Consider the following 14,183-nt stretch of genomic DNA (forward strand, 5'->3'; position numbering starts at 1 on the left):
CGGCACCGTTAGTAACGGTTCCGGTGCTTTTGTGAACCCATTCTCTTGGAGTCCTATGGGACTGCACAGGAATGCGGACTAAAAGTTTCCAGCCCCTAGATTCCCTGTCCGCTGGGACTTGTAATGTCCTAGTTGTACCGGGAAGCTAAGTGCCGGAAGTGGTGGTACGAGGTCTACCTGCGGGTTACAGCTGACCTCGAGTTGTACCGGGAAGCTAAGTGCCGGAAGTGGTGGTAAGAGGTCTACCTGCGAGTTACAGCTGACCTCGTAATGAGGCCCATTGTTTTCCGATGGTTTGCAAATATGCTTTCACAAATAATTTGTGGTAAGGTTTTGTGAAATTGCAAATGTTTCTTTGTCCACCTTATGTATCCATAGTGGCCCATTATCGTAATCAGACAAATTCATATGTTTAATACATTGTTTTCCAAACCCACATCACTTTGGTTCTCCATTCACGACAAGATACAAATTCCAAAATGAACATGACTTATTTTGTTTTAGGAATGAGAAATCATTAAGATAATTTGACAATATAACAAAAGTTGGTGATTTGGCTTTTAAACTTGAACTTTCTTTGCAATGTTGACATTCACTATCCCAGCCAGCTAATATGCCTTAAAATAGATCTCATTAACTGTCCTTAATGTGAACTTCAGTTCAAAATGCAGTATGAATCGGACTATAAAGCACTAGTTAAGATGATATTTCCCAGTAACTTTCTTCTCTGTTCCTCAACTCAAAATTCCTTTTCGTCTTCTAAAACTGCTGGTAAAATGTGTCCAAAATACATTCAGCAGCAATTTAGTGACAGTGACAGTGAATGCCAATGTGAGACAAGCTCAGATGAGGAACAAAGAATTACAACGAAAATTATACGTCGAAGGATGATTATAAAGGTATCCACTGATTTGCAGGTCTAGATGTAGCATTGGCATGGATTTGCTCTTGTACTGCTGTGCTGGTGTGTCTTCTTAGAACATTTATTGCAGTTCTTGCCCACTCTGGCATGTGATTATTGAATGATTACATTATAAAACCATTGTTTTGACAGTTTTCTGTCCCCCTCGCTTTGATGTTAATTGAGTGGATGTGCTTTAATTCTACTTAGTTTTTTAATTTGAACAGTTAATGTAGCAGACTTATTTGTTAATGCAGCCTTGTGTTAATTAATTTGTTTCCACCTAACCATCACACCAACTTTTGTATAATGAGCATGTTTAAATGATATGCTGGTTATGTTTTAAAACAATCGTGTAAAACAATCGTGTTTAAGTACTGAAAGTTTACAGGCATTAGGGTAAATTCATTTTGAGTTCAGTTCCATTAACGAGAAGTGTATCCAATGCTAGTTTGACTGACACATTGACCATATGTAAAACGTTTGTTTTTCTGAAGAAGGTTTTAAAATCTGTGTTACTTTCCCTCCTTTTTACTTTTTTTCCCCTACTTTCGCCACTCTTTAGTTATATTAAACCGAATGTAGGGCAGAATGCTTCGACCTTAGCTTTGCTGTGTGTTTTATACAGAAAATACACTCAAGTGGCCATAGAATATCAAGCCTGCCATACAGCCACACACGTTTTGCCACTCAAACCCACTATGCAATTTCTAGCTGTAACTGTACATTTTTTATTTAGATAAAGGTAAATGTAGGATGCTAATTGCCCAGGTTATATCTATAAACAATCCTCTACATACTCTTTATACAGGGAATGAGAGGGAGGCATGGCTAAAGGCATTTGCATTTAAAAGTGGTTGTATCAAGAGGAAAATACTGTTATTACCGTGGATGTTGCATGCTCGAGCCTTTGATCGTGAGATTCAGTCACAAAAATGTAGACTCTGCATGCAAATCCGCAGGTTGAAAAACGCGGGTGGAGTGCCCATAAATGTACAGAAAGCAATTTGCAAACTGAAAAACCAATATACCAACTGGTTGAAACGTAGCAATCTTATGGATTGGACTGTAAATTGGCAAAGAATTATCAAGGCACTCAATGACCAAAACACTAAACAAATATGGCACATTTTAAATCTAGCCAAACACCCCCCACACATCCCACAGAGGATTCCATTATAAATCCGATTCCTGAGAGTGTATGGGTAACATTCATAGAGAAAAAAATGAAATACTGTGATTATAGTGTTAGACCTGTGCCTTGTAACAATAACATCTGGCCCTTGAGTTTTAACACATCTGAGATGACTGGCCATTTAATTAAATTTAAAAAACCTGAGAGCTCCAGGGCCTAATGGCCTGTGAGCAGCATTGCTGATAGGTGACTGCGAATTGTGGGCTTCTGTCCTCTGTGATTTGTATGCAGAAGTCTGCAGAGAGAGACGTATCCCCAGTTCTTGGAAAAAAGCTATTATGTCCCTGTGTTCAAAACGGGAGATCGGCCCTCTCCAGAGAACTATCACAGGAAAGGTCTTCGCAGGGTTTGTTTTGGAACATCTTGAGGCTTGGACCAGCGAGAGTAACTTCCTACACCCCTCTCAAACGGGTTTCCTCAAGGGGTCTGGCACAACGCATAACATCAGAGTGCCTAATGCCGACATAATGCAGGAAAAAGCGAAAGATAGTCCATCTGTATATATTGCATACATTGACTTTTGAGCTGCCTTTGACTAAGTGAATCGAGAGTTGTTATGGAAAAGCTATGTGCACTTGGTTGCCATGAATGGTTGCTGCAGGTTATTGTGGCACTCCACACAGATACATCCGCTCAAATACGGCTAGATAATGATGGACTGCTATCAAGGAACATCCGTATTGATAGATAGGTAAAGCAGGGGTGCACTTAAGCGGCCCTGCTTTTTAACCTCTACATTTGGGACTTGCCAAATGTAATGTCAACGAATGGTAAATGTCCGCCTAAGATTGGCTGGTGCACAGTTACAGCCATGCTATACGCTGATGACCTTGTCATATGTGATCACATATTGTCTAGGATGAAAACAACGCTGAACAGACTTGCATTGTATTCTGTGGACCATAGTTAGATTATTATTTTGAGAAAAACAGACAACAATGTTGGTCACATCCCGCCATATAAAGAGCAAAATAATGAGTACAGATCTTGGTTGTATAGAATATACGCAGTGTTACCCCTACTTAGGACTAGAAATGTCTACCAAAAATGGACACAATGAGATCATAGCTACCAAATCTTGCAAAGATTTGTACTGGGCCATGCAGGGTTGTCATTTGGTGGGATCCTTGTACTGTATAAGCAATGGTTCTGTCCTGCAGTTTTGTACTGTTTGGAAGCACTTGAAATCCGTAATTTGGATTGGCTGCAGGTACTTGAGGGCTTCTTTTGGCGCTGTGTGTTAAGACTACCTCCCTCCACATTGGTTGGGTACATAAGACTAGAATTAGGTTTGCCTTCATTGAAAGCACTAGTACTCCAACAAAGAGGACTTTTTCTAAAATCGAAAACCCTTTCAATTTGCCCCCTGTTAACATGGTTGGGAGCAAATTATTGCCTTGACCTCATACCTAAGAAAAATAATGGATTTATAAAGTTGGTGAAAGAGGCATTTGCTATGATTGACTGGAGACCAGACTTTAGGCGATGTGCGAACTATATGAAACTGAAAGGTGCATATTTTAGGCGCATAGAAAGTGGGATTGGGTTTGTAATTACTCCCACCTACAAAAACATCATGGGTATTGGCAAGTTGCTCATGTTACGCATAAGTATATGAAACCTCAATGTTGTCATTTATGCCTCCCTGAGCCTGAAGTACGTCGATTTAGACTATTAATGGGGACCAATCGGTTGCATGTCTGTGCTATTAGTGGGGCCCAACGGAAAATCCCACGTGAGGGGAGATTCTGTAGAATCTGTAAAATTCCCTCATGTGTAGAAACTGCGAGGCATTTGCTCATCGAATACTTGAGATTGGGACATATTTATATGACACTGTTGGGTCAATTATCACACGATCACGGATATGAAATAATACAATCACCTGAATTCTGGTCATACTGTCTAAATACAGAAAATGGGTCTGTTCCTGTTGCTTTGTATGGAGTCTGATGCCGAGTAAAAATGCTCTTGGATTCTATTATTTGAGTCTTTTAACAGTGTAATAAGGATAGAAAAATTATCTTGTTACTATCACACTATATAGGACCGTAGAGGATTCAGCTACTATCCGATGAATGAAACTTTTTAACGTATGAAGTGAAAAGTGTAATTGAAATATGCTTATCTGTTTTATAAATTGATTTAAATATTTATCAGATAAGTCCTTGTATAAATTAAGATGCTGTATGAATTGGGCTATCTATTTATTAATGTATGATACATGTTTTATGTTATGAATGTAATGTTTATTTTGTAAAAGTTCTCTTCATTGAACTAAATATAAAAATAAGTAAAGTGGGGGAATGTTCATGAAAAAGAAAAGTGTTCACAAAATAATATCAAGATGCTCGGGCCGATGGTCTCCCGTCTGCGCGTTTTCGGCACGGGGCAAGGCGGGTCACTTGAGCAAAGCACACACTCTGGCTTCTGCGGCACGAGGATGCAGTTCAATTTTCCCAGTTCGGTATCTTTTGTGTCAGGTCTCTTTACAAGTCTCTTGAAGCAGAGGGCCTTCTGTACCAAAAGCACCATGCAAATGTTCTTTTCCTTCCTTCTAGTATTCAATTTGGTTGTTCACCCTGGATCCCCCTCTTTCGGGCACAGATCCCTCTTTAAAACAAGGTTCAGAGAATTCTTTTTCGACAGACTCTCGGTTCACCCCGGATGCCCCTCTGCCGGGCTCTGATCCCTTCCTTTGTTCAATTAGTCTCCCTTAGCCGGGCTCAGACTAATTGTGACATACATTAAATTATCGAACACTTTCGAATTTGTGCAGGGTTTAGCGTAACCCTTTGCTTGACCACTTCGATCTCAATATTTCTTTCTCACACTCAGCATCCATTGAATACCTAACTGAGACTTTCGAATGAGAACCCTCGTGGTGCCATACCACTCTGTGTATGATATCTTTTCTTGGCCTCCCAAAGTTCAAAGATAAAAGTTCAACTACTTCCTTTGCCTTCCACTTGTATTCGCGTTGTTCATCCCAAATGCACTGTTCTCTTTATACAATGTTGCCGCTTGCAACCTTGGTTCAAAACACAAGCTGGTTTGGCATCAGTCTCTCCGACTCATTGGCTGTGCTGTCTTTTCTGGTGCTGCTTTGTTGTAGGAACCAAGGACAGTGCAATGGTGACAATCGCTCGTCCCTGCCTTGGTTATTGACGTGGGAGAGCCCAGGGTACCTTCGACACACTGTGCAGGTCTGATCAGCCTTATTTCCTGGTCTTTGGTTTCTTACTTTCCAAGGCTCAAGAAAGTAACAGTCTTTAGAGGTCAAGGGTATTTCCCTCCTTGCGACCCTCTCTGGTCTCACCGTCTATCTCCTTGTATTGAACTGCCATCTTGGAACTGCTGTTTCCTTGTGTGTTTTGCATCGCTCAGAGTGTGTTTTCATGCTCCGCCTTTTATCCCTGTGGGGAAGTGTGATGGAAGTCAAGTGTGTGTAATGATTGCTTGACCTTACCTGTCCATAATGTTGGGATATGTCAGGTATAATGCTCTGTTGTTAGTCCGTTGTCGCTCACAGTGAACTGTATGTGAGAAAGTGTTTGTGTCTGGAAAGGGTGGGGGTTGAGTTCCTAGGTATCCTACCTGGTATTATGGGGAAAAGGTGTTATAAGAAAGGGGATACCGCATCTCACCCTCCAGTCTCCCACTCCCCGAAGACCCCTCATACAGGTGATCCTCCTGCACTGGTCCACCCCCAGGAACTGGATCCAAAAGCGATGGCTTTGTCCTAGCCACCTGGATGACAGATCCCGGGGGAATAACAGGTGAGATACGTTCAGGTTTCTCCCACATCTCCCAATTAGCACGAGCGAACAAGCATAGTGTGAGAACCCCAATTAATGTAGTAGGGACCAGGGGGATTCTCCCCCTGAGAAAATGTTAAAAATATTGTATTCAACATTAAAATGGTGCATTATACAGGACAATTTTGGGTCCAGTAAATGCCATGTCATCAACAATTCACAGGAGAAGTTTACATATTCATATTGGCTGTGTCCACCCCATATTTTACAGCATTGTATTTTAAGTCTCTTTCAAGAAGCTGTGTCCAGAATATATCCATGCCAGTTATGTTCAGCGTTAATCACATCACGAAATTGAAGCCAGAACCTATGCCATTAATGGTCCCTGTCAATCACTTCCTGAATCTGCGGCTACATTCTATGCCAGCAATAGTCACCATAATTGCATTCAGGTAGCTGGGCCCACACAGCAGCAGTAATCACTGATGTGCTCATTGCTTCCCTGCCATACAAACACATGCACTCATCACACCACACACACATGCACACAGATATACACTCTGTCACCACACACAAATAAATAAACAGACTCCTTAAAGGTTCTTGCTTGCGCACATACACAGCATAACACATTTAAACAAACATTGGCAATGCCAACAGTTTGGGCTTTTGTGCAGGAATGGGAAATGCACTTGCCAGGAACAGCTGTAGTGGTATTAACTGCCTATTGATGGTAGCAGGTGCAAAATGGTGCATCCACCTGGGCATCTAATACCAGTGCCTAGCAAAATCTTAATACACACAAGCCAAAACTGTTGGCTTTGCCAATGCTTGTTTTCAACAGGACTTCAGTGTCGGACAACCAGAGTGCTTGTTCGAGTGGCTGAAGACAGACCTGGGAAACATTTTTATTACACCAGTAGCAGGCTTACAACTCAAATTAAGTCATTAACTCTCACAAGACTGCTTTGAAAAACACTGTCAAGCACTTCAGTGCAAAGTTTGATGATAAAGCCTGAATAAAGAGAGCTCAAATACTCACATGACAAGGTGTTTTGGGCACGAAGGGGTGTAGGAATGGGTGGAAATGGCCATGGGGATTAGCATGGACATGGGCAGTCAATGGGTGGGCACATACCCAAACAACATCTACAGATTCTGTGTCCTTCCTCCTATGCCATTCCTCGCTATATCTGTACTCTAATGCAATAGTTTTGGCTTGTAGGTGTTTCGTAAACGACACCTAATAGCCTAAACTAAAAAGAAACCTTACCTTTGGGCTCACACTGTCATCATCAAGCGAGAACACGTCAGCACTGTGGGAACAGATCTACCTGCAGGCAGTGCCCCTCCGGCCCCACACGAAAAACATACATGCAAGGTGCCTTGTTGGCGCCCTGGCATGTTTTTAAACATGCACACTTATTTGAACTTGTGAGCCGAGCCGATCCGGGCAGGACTGTCATAAAAACTGTAACTAGTGAGCGCCAGGCAGCCCCTCCCGGGAGCTCATGCCCTACATATTTGGCAAAGCAGTCAGCTTTCAATGCAATTTGTTGTGCAACAAATTAATATATGTAAGATAACTTCACAGTGTTTGTGTACAAACTGGTGCAAGGTGCACCAACAGGGGCAATCCATGTTGCATTTGTTGCTCAGCGAAAACCTCCAGTGATGTCCTTGGCCGGTAAAGGCTGTGGCGAACCAGGAGGAGGACTCGGACAACAATAAACCATGGTATAGATGTGTTTATTGAAATTAAAGGAAAAATGCCTAACTGGCCCTATCACTATAAGGGAAATTCCCTGCTTCTAAAACGAAAACTAAGGGTGCTCATCATAGACCAAAATAAAGAGTCCAGAAACCAAAGCACCTAATTACTAACTGGCCCTACCACTTTAGAAAACCTAACTAAAAAGAAAAGGAGGCTTGCACAACAGCCTCGTGATGGGCTTCTGTTTGGCCTGGCTCTTGAAGGCCTCGTCTGTCTGTTAGAATATCTCTACACAGTATCCCGTCCTCTTATGTAGTTCATCGATTTAACATATAAGTGTATTTTATAAAGTTCTTGCTTTCCCCCTCTCTGGGAAAAGACAGTTGTCTTCCTTTTTTTTATTCGCTGTTTACCATTGGCTAAGTCCCTTTAGGATTCCTTCAGCTTTTACCGGTAGTAAAATCCCTTCACGATTACTTTTACATGTATTGTTCTTTAGCCCACTTCTTGTAGCTCTGGGACTCCCCAAAGTACTGTGGCTCTGTGGTACGATTATTCGTTTGCAGTCCAATCACTTTTATATGTTGGTTGGCTTTCCCAGCCTGGATACAAATCACAGATATTCATTTGACTCTCTAAATCACAGGATGTGTGTCCAAATAATGATCTCACTTTCTGATTCTGTAAACGTCTTCCTGAGCCTTCATAGCCAATGTTTGTATTTCTTTCACTCTCTTTGTATTGGGTCACATGCCTGTTCCACTTTTTCAGGCTTTCATGCTCACAGTGACTTCTCCAGCCTTGATATGCAATATTCTCATCTCTCCCATTCCTGATTACCTGGGTCTCGTGCTCATTTCGGTTTCTCAGCATATCATACCAGGAACAGCTTTGGCAGTCTCTAACCCCACAGCTTATCTAACCTCACTGGCATCCTCACGGTCGGAGCGTTCATGCTCGTCCCCTTGTACTGGTGTCGCCGTGTGGAGCTTGGAGAGTTGGGCTCCTTGCTTCCTTCTGGTCTCGGTGTTGTTTGCTGGGTGCCTGGCCCACTACTGAGCTTTAGTGTTCGAGCCACTGGAAAAGACGATTTGATTTTCATCTTGTCTCCTTTACTGACCAGAGCCTTCTGCTTGGTCATCGTACCCCTCCCTCCAGAATGTGTTTACAGAGGCTTGCCTCTGTGTACCATGAAGTCTCCTCCGTCTGTAGGAGCCACGCACAGCTCCTGCAGTCTCTCTCAATTCATAGTTCTTATTACATGCACGTACGTCATCACAATCAAAAAAGGTGTGTCCTCCTTCCTTTACGGCGGCCTTAACATAACAGTCAGCATTACCTGAAGCCAATAGGGTTGAAGGAGGTTTGCTGGTACTTGTGGTTCAAATCTGAGAACATTCAGGGCCCGATACTCATCAAGGTGCAGTAAGCATGCTAAACGGCATTCTTCACTGTGCCTTTTCCTGACGCACATGCACCATGCTTATTCTGAAGTGGTCCTCGGCGTACGCGCAGTGCACGACAAAAGAAATGTCGTAGACTGTGTGAAATCCGTCCTATTCGGACTTTACAGATGGTCTAGTTCTCAGGAGCATTTTTGTTAAATAGCATGGAATTCGCAATTTTAACGAAAGTGCTGTGAAAACGTCTGTCCCCCCTACCCTTCCAATCACTCCCCTGGAAGACAAGTACCAAACCCACATCCCCATTTCAATTGCCTGAAAATGTATGCATATGAATACAGGTGGTAACAGTGAAATGCTTTACGTCACCAGGCACAGGTTAGTTGCACATAAAGCAGCACCTATTTCTTCCTTGTTCTGCACTGGTTAAGTGCCATTTGGCACTACATTTTGGATAGTACCGTGCTCTTTCTGTGTCACTCTTCCACAATAGCGAAACTGCAGAAAGTGTACCGCCACCAAAGGAGATGCCATATTTCTGCGATCATTTTAGTGTCGCTAATGCAGAGGAATTACGCCAGAATAACCATGCTAAATTATGGTTTATAGCCAGTTCTAGCAACCGTCACACAGGATCCGAAAGTGGCGCTTTTTATGCACCCTTTATGCACCCTTCTGAACAATCAGACAACATTGAGAATAAGTGGTTAATTACCGAAAGTGTAGTTAAGCCTTAAAACGACTTTTTCCGAATAGGGCTCTCTGTTCTTTCCAGTCCTATGTAGACTGTGTGAAGGCCATCATAAGCCAGAGACAGACAACAGATTCAAAGTTTAAAACAAACCGATCTATTTAAGTAAATGTCAGGATGGTAGAAGGCCTATCTTGCCCTATGCTAAGGTGGGATTTCCCTACCTGAACGCAACTAAATTAAGTCTGAGTCCAAGAGTTCAATTTAAGAATGTCGGTGTCCAAAACCTATATAAACAAAGAAATGGACCGTGGTCGCAAGGCTGAATTACCACACTATTCCTAAACCAATCTTTTCATCCAAAATTTATTTTCCACAGTTATTATCAAAACAATATGAAAAATAAATCCGAACACCGTAACGGGCACTTATAGTTTCACATACTCCACTATTTTCCACCTCTTACACACATTTATACCATCATATGCACACTCTTACACCAACAATTTTAATGAATAGGACAAACAGTTATCAATACGTTCTTCCTCGTCGCATTAACAACATATTTTCATAATTATATTGCACTCTTCAAAGTTTTCCAATATATACAACAGTCCAATGATGTTCTCTTATAGACTCCCTTTGTCTAAATATGTTTCCATCGATTGGTGGCCATCTACTGCGGCAAGGTGATTGGACGACCTTCTTCAGGACAGACAATAGGAGTGACCATGTCTTCATTCCCGTTTTTTATGTGTCAGTGGAAGATATCTTTGCTCTCTCTTACGGTTTCACACTCCCTCCACTCTCCTATGGGGGAAATTGTACAGGTCAACGGAAATCGATTCCAAGTGTTCGAGATAACCGGATTCCTCAGTATACCCGAAACCATTACAATTATATCAGAGGGAAGCCACCCGCTGTTTGACTTCTTCTAGCTGTCAGATTTTTAAGCCAGCCATGGTCCTCTTCGGTATATACCCATCGGGATCTGTCGGACATCACTGTATACCATTCTGATGTGCCCCACATATACAGGGACAACAGTTGGCAAGGTCCGTGTCAGTAATGATTTCCAACCGGTATCCAATGGTAGTAAGTGCAAATATCAACTTCCAAAGATTGTTCTACTCCAAATGACGTCTCTGTGGCAACACCTGCCACAAAAACATCGCATGGAGTAGAACAATCCAGGATACAGAGCCATCAGATGCTGGAGCAGGTAAGTGAGGTTCTGGAGCAGTGGTCAAAGTGAGCGGGAACGGTTGGGAGTGGCGTTCCACTACTTTTATTTTTTGCTGTTTACAGTTTCACTACTTTTTTCGACAGTTTTCACCATTCTGGAACTGTTCTTTGTGAAGTTAAAGCACACTTCCTCACTTTACCACCTAATAGCAGTTACAGCTAAACTGAAATCTTTTTCAACTCAATTCGCTGTCAGTCAGCATGGCTGCAACCCTTAAAGATGGGTTTCACATTGCTCCCTTCCTGCCTACTCTTTTTCCCACTGGGGTCACAGTTCCACTACTTTTATTGATACACTTCTAACACTGGTCTGGAACTGGGGGCAGATTTGGGAGGAGTGGATTATGAGCGAGAGTAGGGCGGTGTAACCCGTAAAATTTCAGGGCTCAGGTTGCTTACCGAAAAATTATTAACCCAAAGGAGTGGCATGAGGGGCAGGAAAGGAATGCATGCTTATACTGGCAAATATAGCCCACGTTCCTTGCTACCTGATTGGATGGCACCACTCCCTGAGGGTGCTAATATTGTTTCTCACCCTACAAATATGTAATTGTTATTGGACTGTGCCCCCCGATGGATTCCTCATCTTAGATATATTCTTCCTGCCGCAGCAGATCTTGGAAACTTTGACAGCACAGGGTTCTGTGTGGCTCTGAAGACAAGGATCCTCAGCTCGCTCATCATCGAGTCTGGACGTGACATCAGTGTCGGTACAAATAACCCACAACACTCCCCGTTACCTCAGTTCATTTGCTCTGCATGCTCAGCATGCTTCTCGGGAACTATCCTTTGCCGCCTTGGAGAATTTCATCTGACGCACTCGATAAATACTACCATACCCATGAATATGCCTACTCTGAAACCTTCCGGTTTCAAGAAGTGTCGAGACTGCAACACTAAAATGTTCCTGACAGGTTTGTGGTGCCTCGGTCATCGATTGGATGGCCGTGAACGGACTATGCCTCAACAGTGACAAGACTGAGCTTCTCCTGATTGGATTCACTGAAACCCTAAACAAACTCAACACTCAATTCAGCCACTTCATCATCGACAACATCAAAATCGCAATCTCAGAATCAGTGAAAACCTGCGGAGTCTTCTTAGACTCAATCCTCTCCATGACTAGGCAAGTCAATGCCATCGCCTCTGCTGCTGCCTACCACGGCAAATTCCTAAACGCAGCCAGGCCTTTCTTATCCAAAGACAATTGCCTCACCATTGCCAGAGCCATAAAAGGGTCAAGACTCGACTACTGTAATGCTATCTTCTTGGGCACGTCAGTAAAAAACATGGAGAAGCTGCAGATTATTCAAAACGGTGATCTCTGTGCAGCCATGGTCATCCCCAAAAGGGAACGCATTACTGCCGCCAGGAAACAGGCGCACTGGCTGCCTGTCAGAGAGCGTGTCCTCTTTAACACACTCGCTCTAAACCACAAATGTGTCCACCAGGCTGCCCCTCCTTACCTGTCCAGAGAGAATATGCCTATTTGCATCCACTAGACCTATCAGAACTCCCTCCTCTAACCTACTCTCTGCGCCCAAAATCAGGAAAGTCCGAGCAGGAGGAGCTAGTTTACCTTACTTAGCAGCCATGCATTGGAACTCACTTCCACCTCCCCGAAGACTCGCACATGGCCTTCCACAGAGCTGTCATAACCCTACTCTTCACCTAATCTAAACCAGGTGTTACATGTACACAACGCACCTACCAAGGCCAGACTGTATTGTATATTGTATGCATCTAATCTGTGTTCATTCCTAAGGCCACCTTGATGCCTCATGTAACTTGAGCTCTTCACATGTAACAGCGCCTCGATGCTCATGGGCTGTTTGCATGCTATATAAATTTAAATAAATAAATAAAATTATCAAAGTTAGTGGAAGAAGCCCAGCAAAACCGCTTCAAAATGAATGTCTGATGAGGGAAAAAGCTCTGAGACGGTCGCGAGATCACCAGAAAAATCTAGTAAAAATCATAAAAACACAAAGGTCCCATTCAGGGAGCGAAACCTGACATTTGTCTTCCTCGTCGTTGAAGAAGAGAAGCTGAAGATATTCATTGTTGGACTCTTCACCTGGCAGGCAGATACGTTTCCCCTCCAAATCCACCTTGTTTGAAAAAAAGTGGGCCAAATTCCAACCAAAAATGTTGGAGGTATTTCAGAAAGCGGGTCAGGAAGCAAACAGTCAAAGGTCCTCAAGCCCACTGCGGCTGACAAAGCAGGCAGGATCTCTGAGTTCTGTCCTTCCCATGCACCCAAGAGCCCTACAAATAAGAGGTGTATCAGACACTTATACTCCCTAAAAATAGCAAATGCTCCCAAAAAAGAAAAACGGGAAGTAAAATAATCCCAACAAAAAATAGGAGACAGATACATAAAGTGGATGTTCCGCTGCTTTCACACACAGCTCCACAAATGCGTTCAGATCAGTAGTACACGTAGAGCCACAGATTATTATTGCTGCCTGATCTAAAGCAGTAAAAATGTATCTTTTAATGTGCATTAATAACTAGGTGCAAAGAAGTATTTCTTACAAAAATATTTCGGTGTTAAGAGTTAAAACATCCTTTTATTCCCTTATAAAATTCTCCTTTTATTAAGGGGACCTACTTTTTTTCTGCCTAAAAAATAATTTTACTCCCAAATTTAAATAATACAGAGTAAACTGCTCCCATTTTAAAATCTTCTCTCTAGTGCTGCACACTTTGACATTGTGTAGTGCCAACTTTGAAAGCCCCCTCTGTCAACAATGAAGCAATCCTCAGTTTCGAGGTTTACTCTGCAATCCAGGAAGGATTTTCTGTTTAAAAACAAAACATGATCGATGAGAACGGCAAACCGATTCCGTTTGGATTTGAACCGTTAGCATCGACTCGAGCGCCGAAGAGTTCCGGTCAGAAGAGGACAGACTGGCGAATTGGCCCTAAATCCTAAGCATATCAGTGGGCTAGACACCTGCGCATATGTGGAGTTTGAACATTCATATCCTAATGCTGCTTAAGGGTGATGGCAAAGGTCACTGATGCCTTGTGCTGGGGACCCCTTGCTAGAGAGATCACTTAGTATGATCTCACAGACATCTTTGACAGAGGGACACAGGGGGATCTAGTACTGCCCTTTCGTGTTGCCATCGGAGATCCTTTGCTAGAGCTATAGGGAAAATTGTGCACAAGGATCCAGTAAAGAAATATAAACCAGTGTCCTCTGACCCAGACTTCCTTCTAAGGCAGCCCACTCATGAGAAAGTACTAGTTTAAGCAGCAATGCTTAAA

The 14,183-nt window shown here is 42.7% G+C and overlaps 1 protein-coding gene across 8 annotated transcripts in view; it reads left to right on the forward strand.

The window, feature by feature from the left end:
- Window positions 1-14,183, forward strand: part of ANK3 (ankyrin 3) — a 2,768,233-nt gene that overhangs the window by 2,651,625 nt on the left and 102,425 nt on the right. For all 8 annotated transcript variants that reach the window (XM_069611214.1, XM_069611216.1, XM_069611217.1 and 5 more), the window contains one exon: window positions 798-899. In XM_069611214.1, coding sequence (XP_069467315.1) covers window positions 798-899 — 102 coding nt within the window. The remainder of the gene's footprint in view (window positions 1-797; window positions 900-14,183) is intronic.

Source organism: Ambystoma mexicanum, chromosome 8, assembly GCF_040938575.1.
Source record: "Ambystoma mexicanum isolate Mex_15411 chromosome 8, UKY_AmexF1_1, whole genome shotgun sequence".
In the NCBI taxonomy this organism is placed as follows: domain Eukaryota; kingdom Metazoa; phylum Chordata; class Amphibia; order Caudata; family Ambystomatidae; genus Ambystoma; species Ambystoma mexicanum.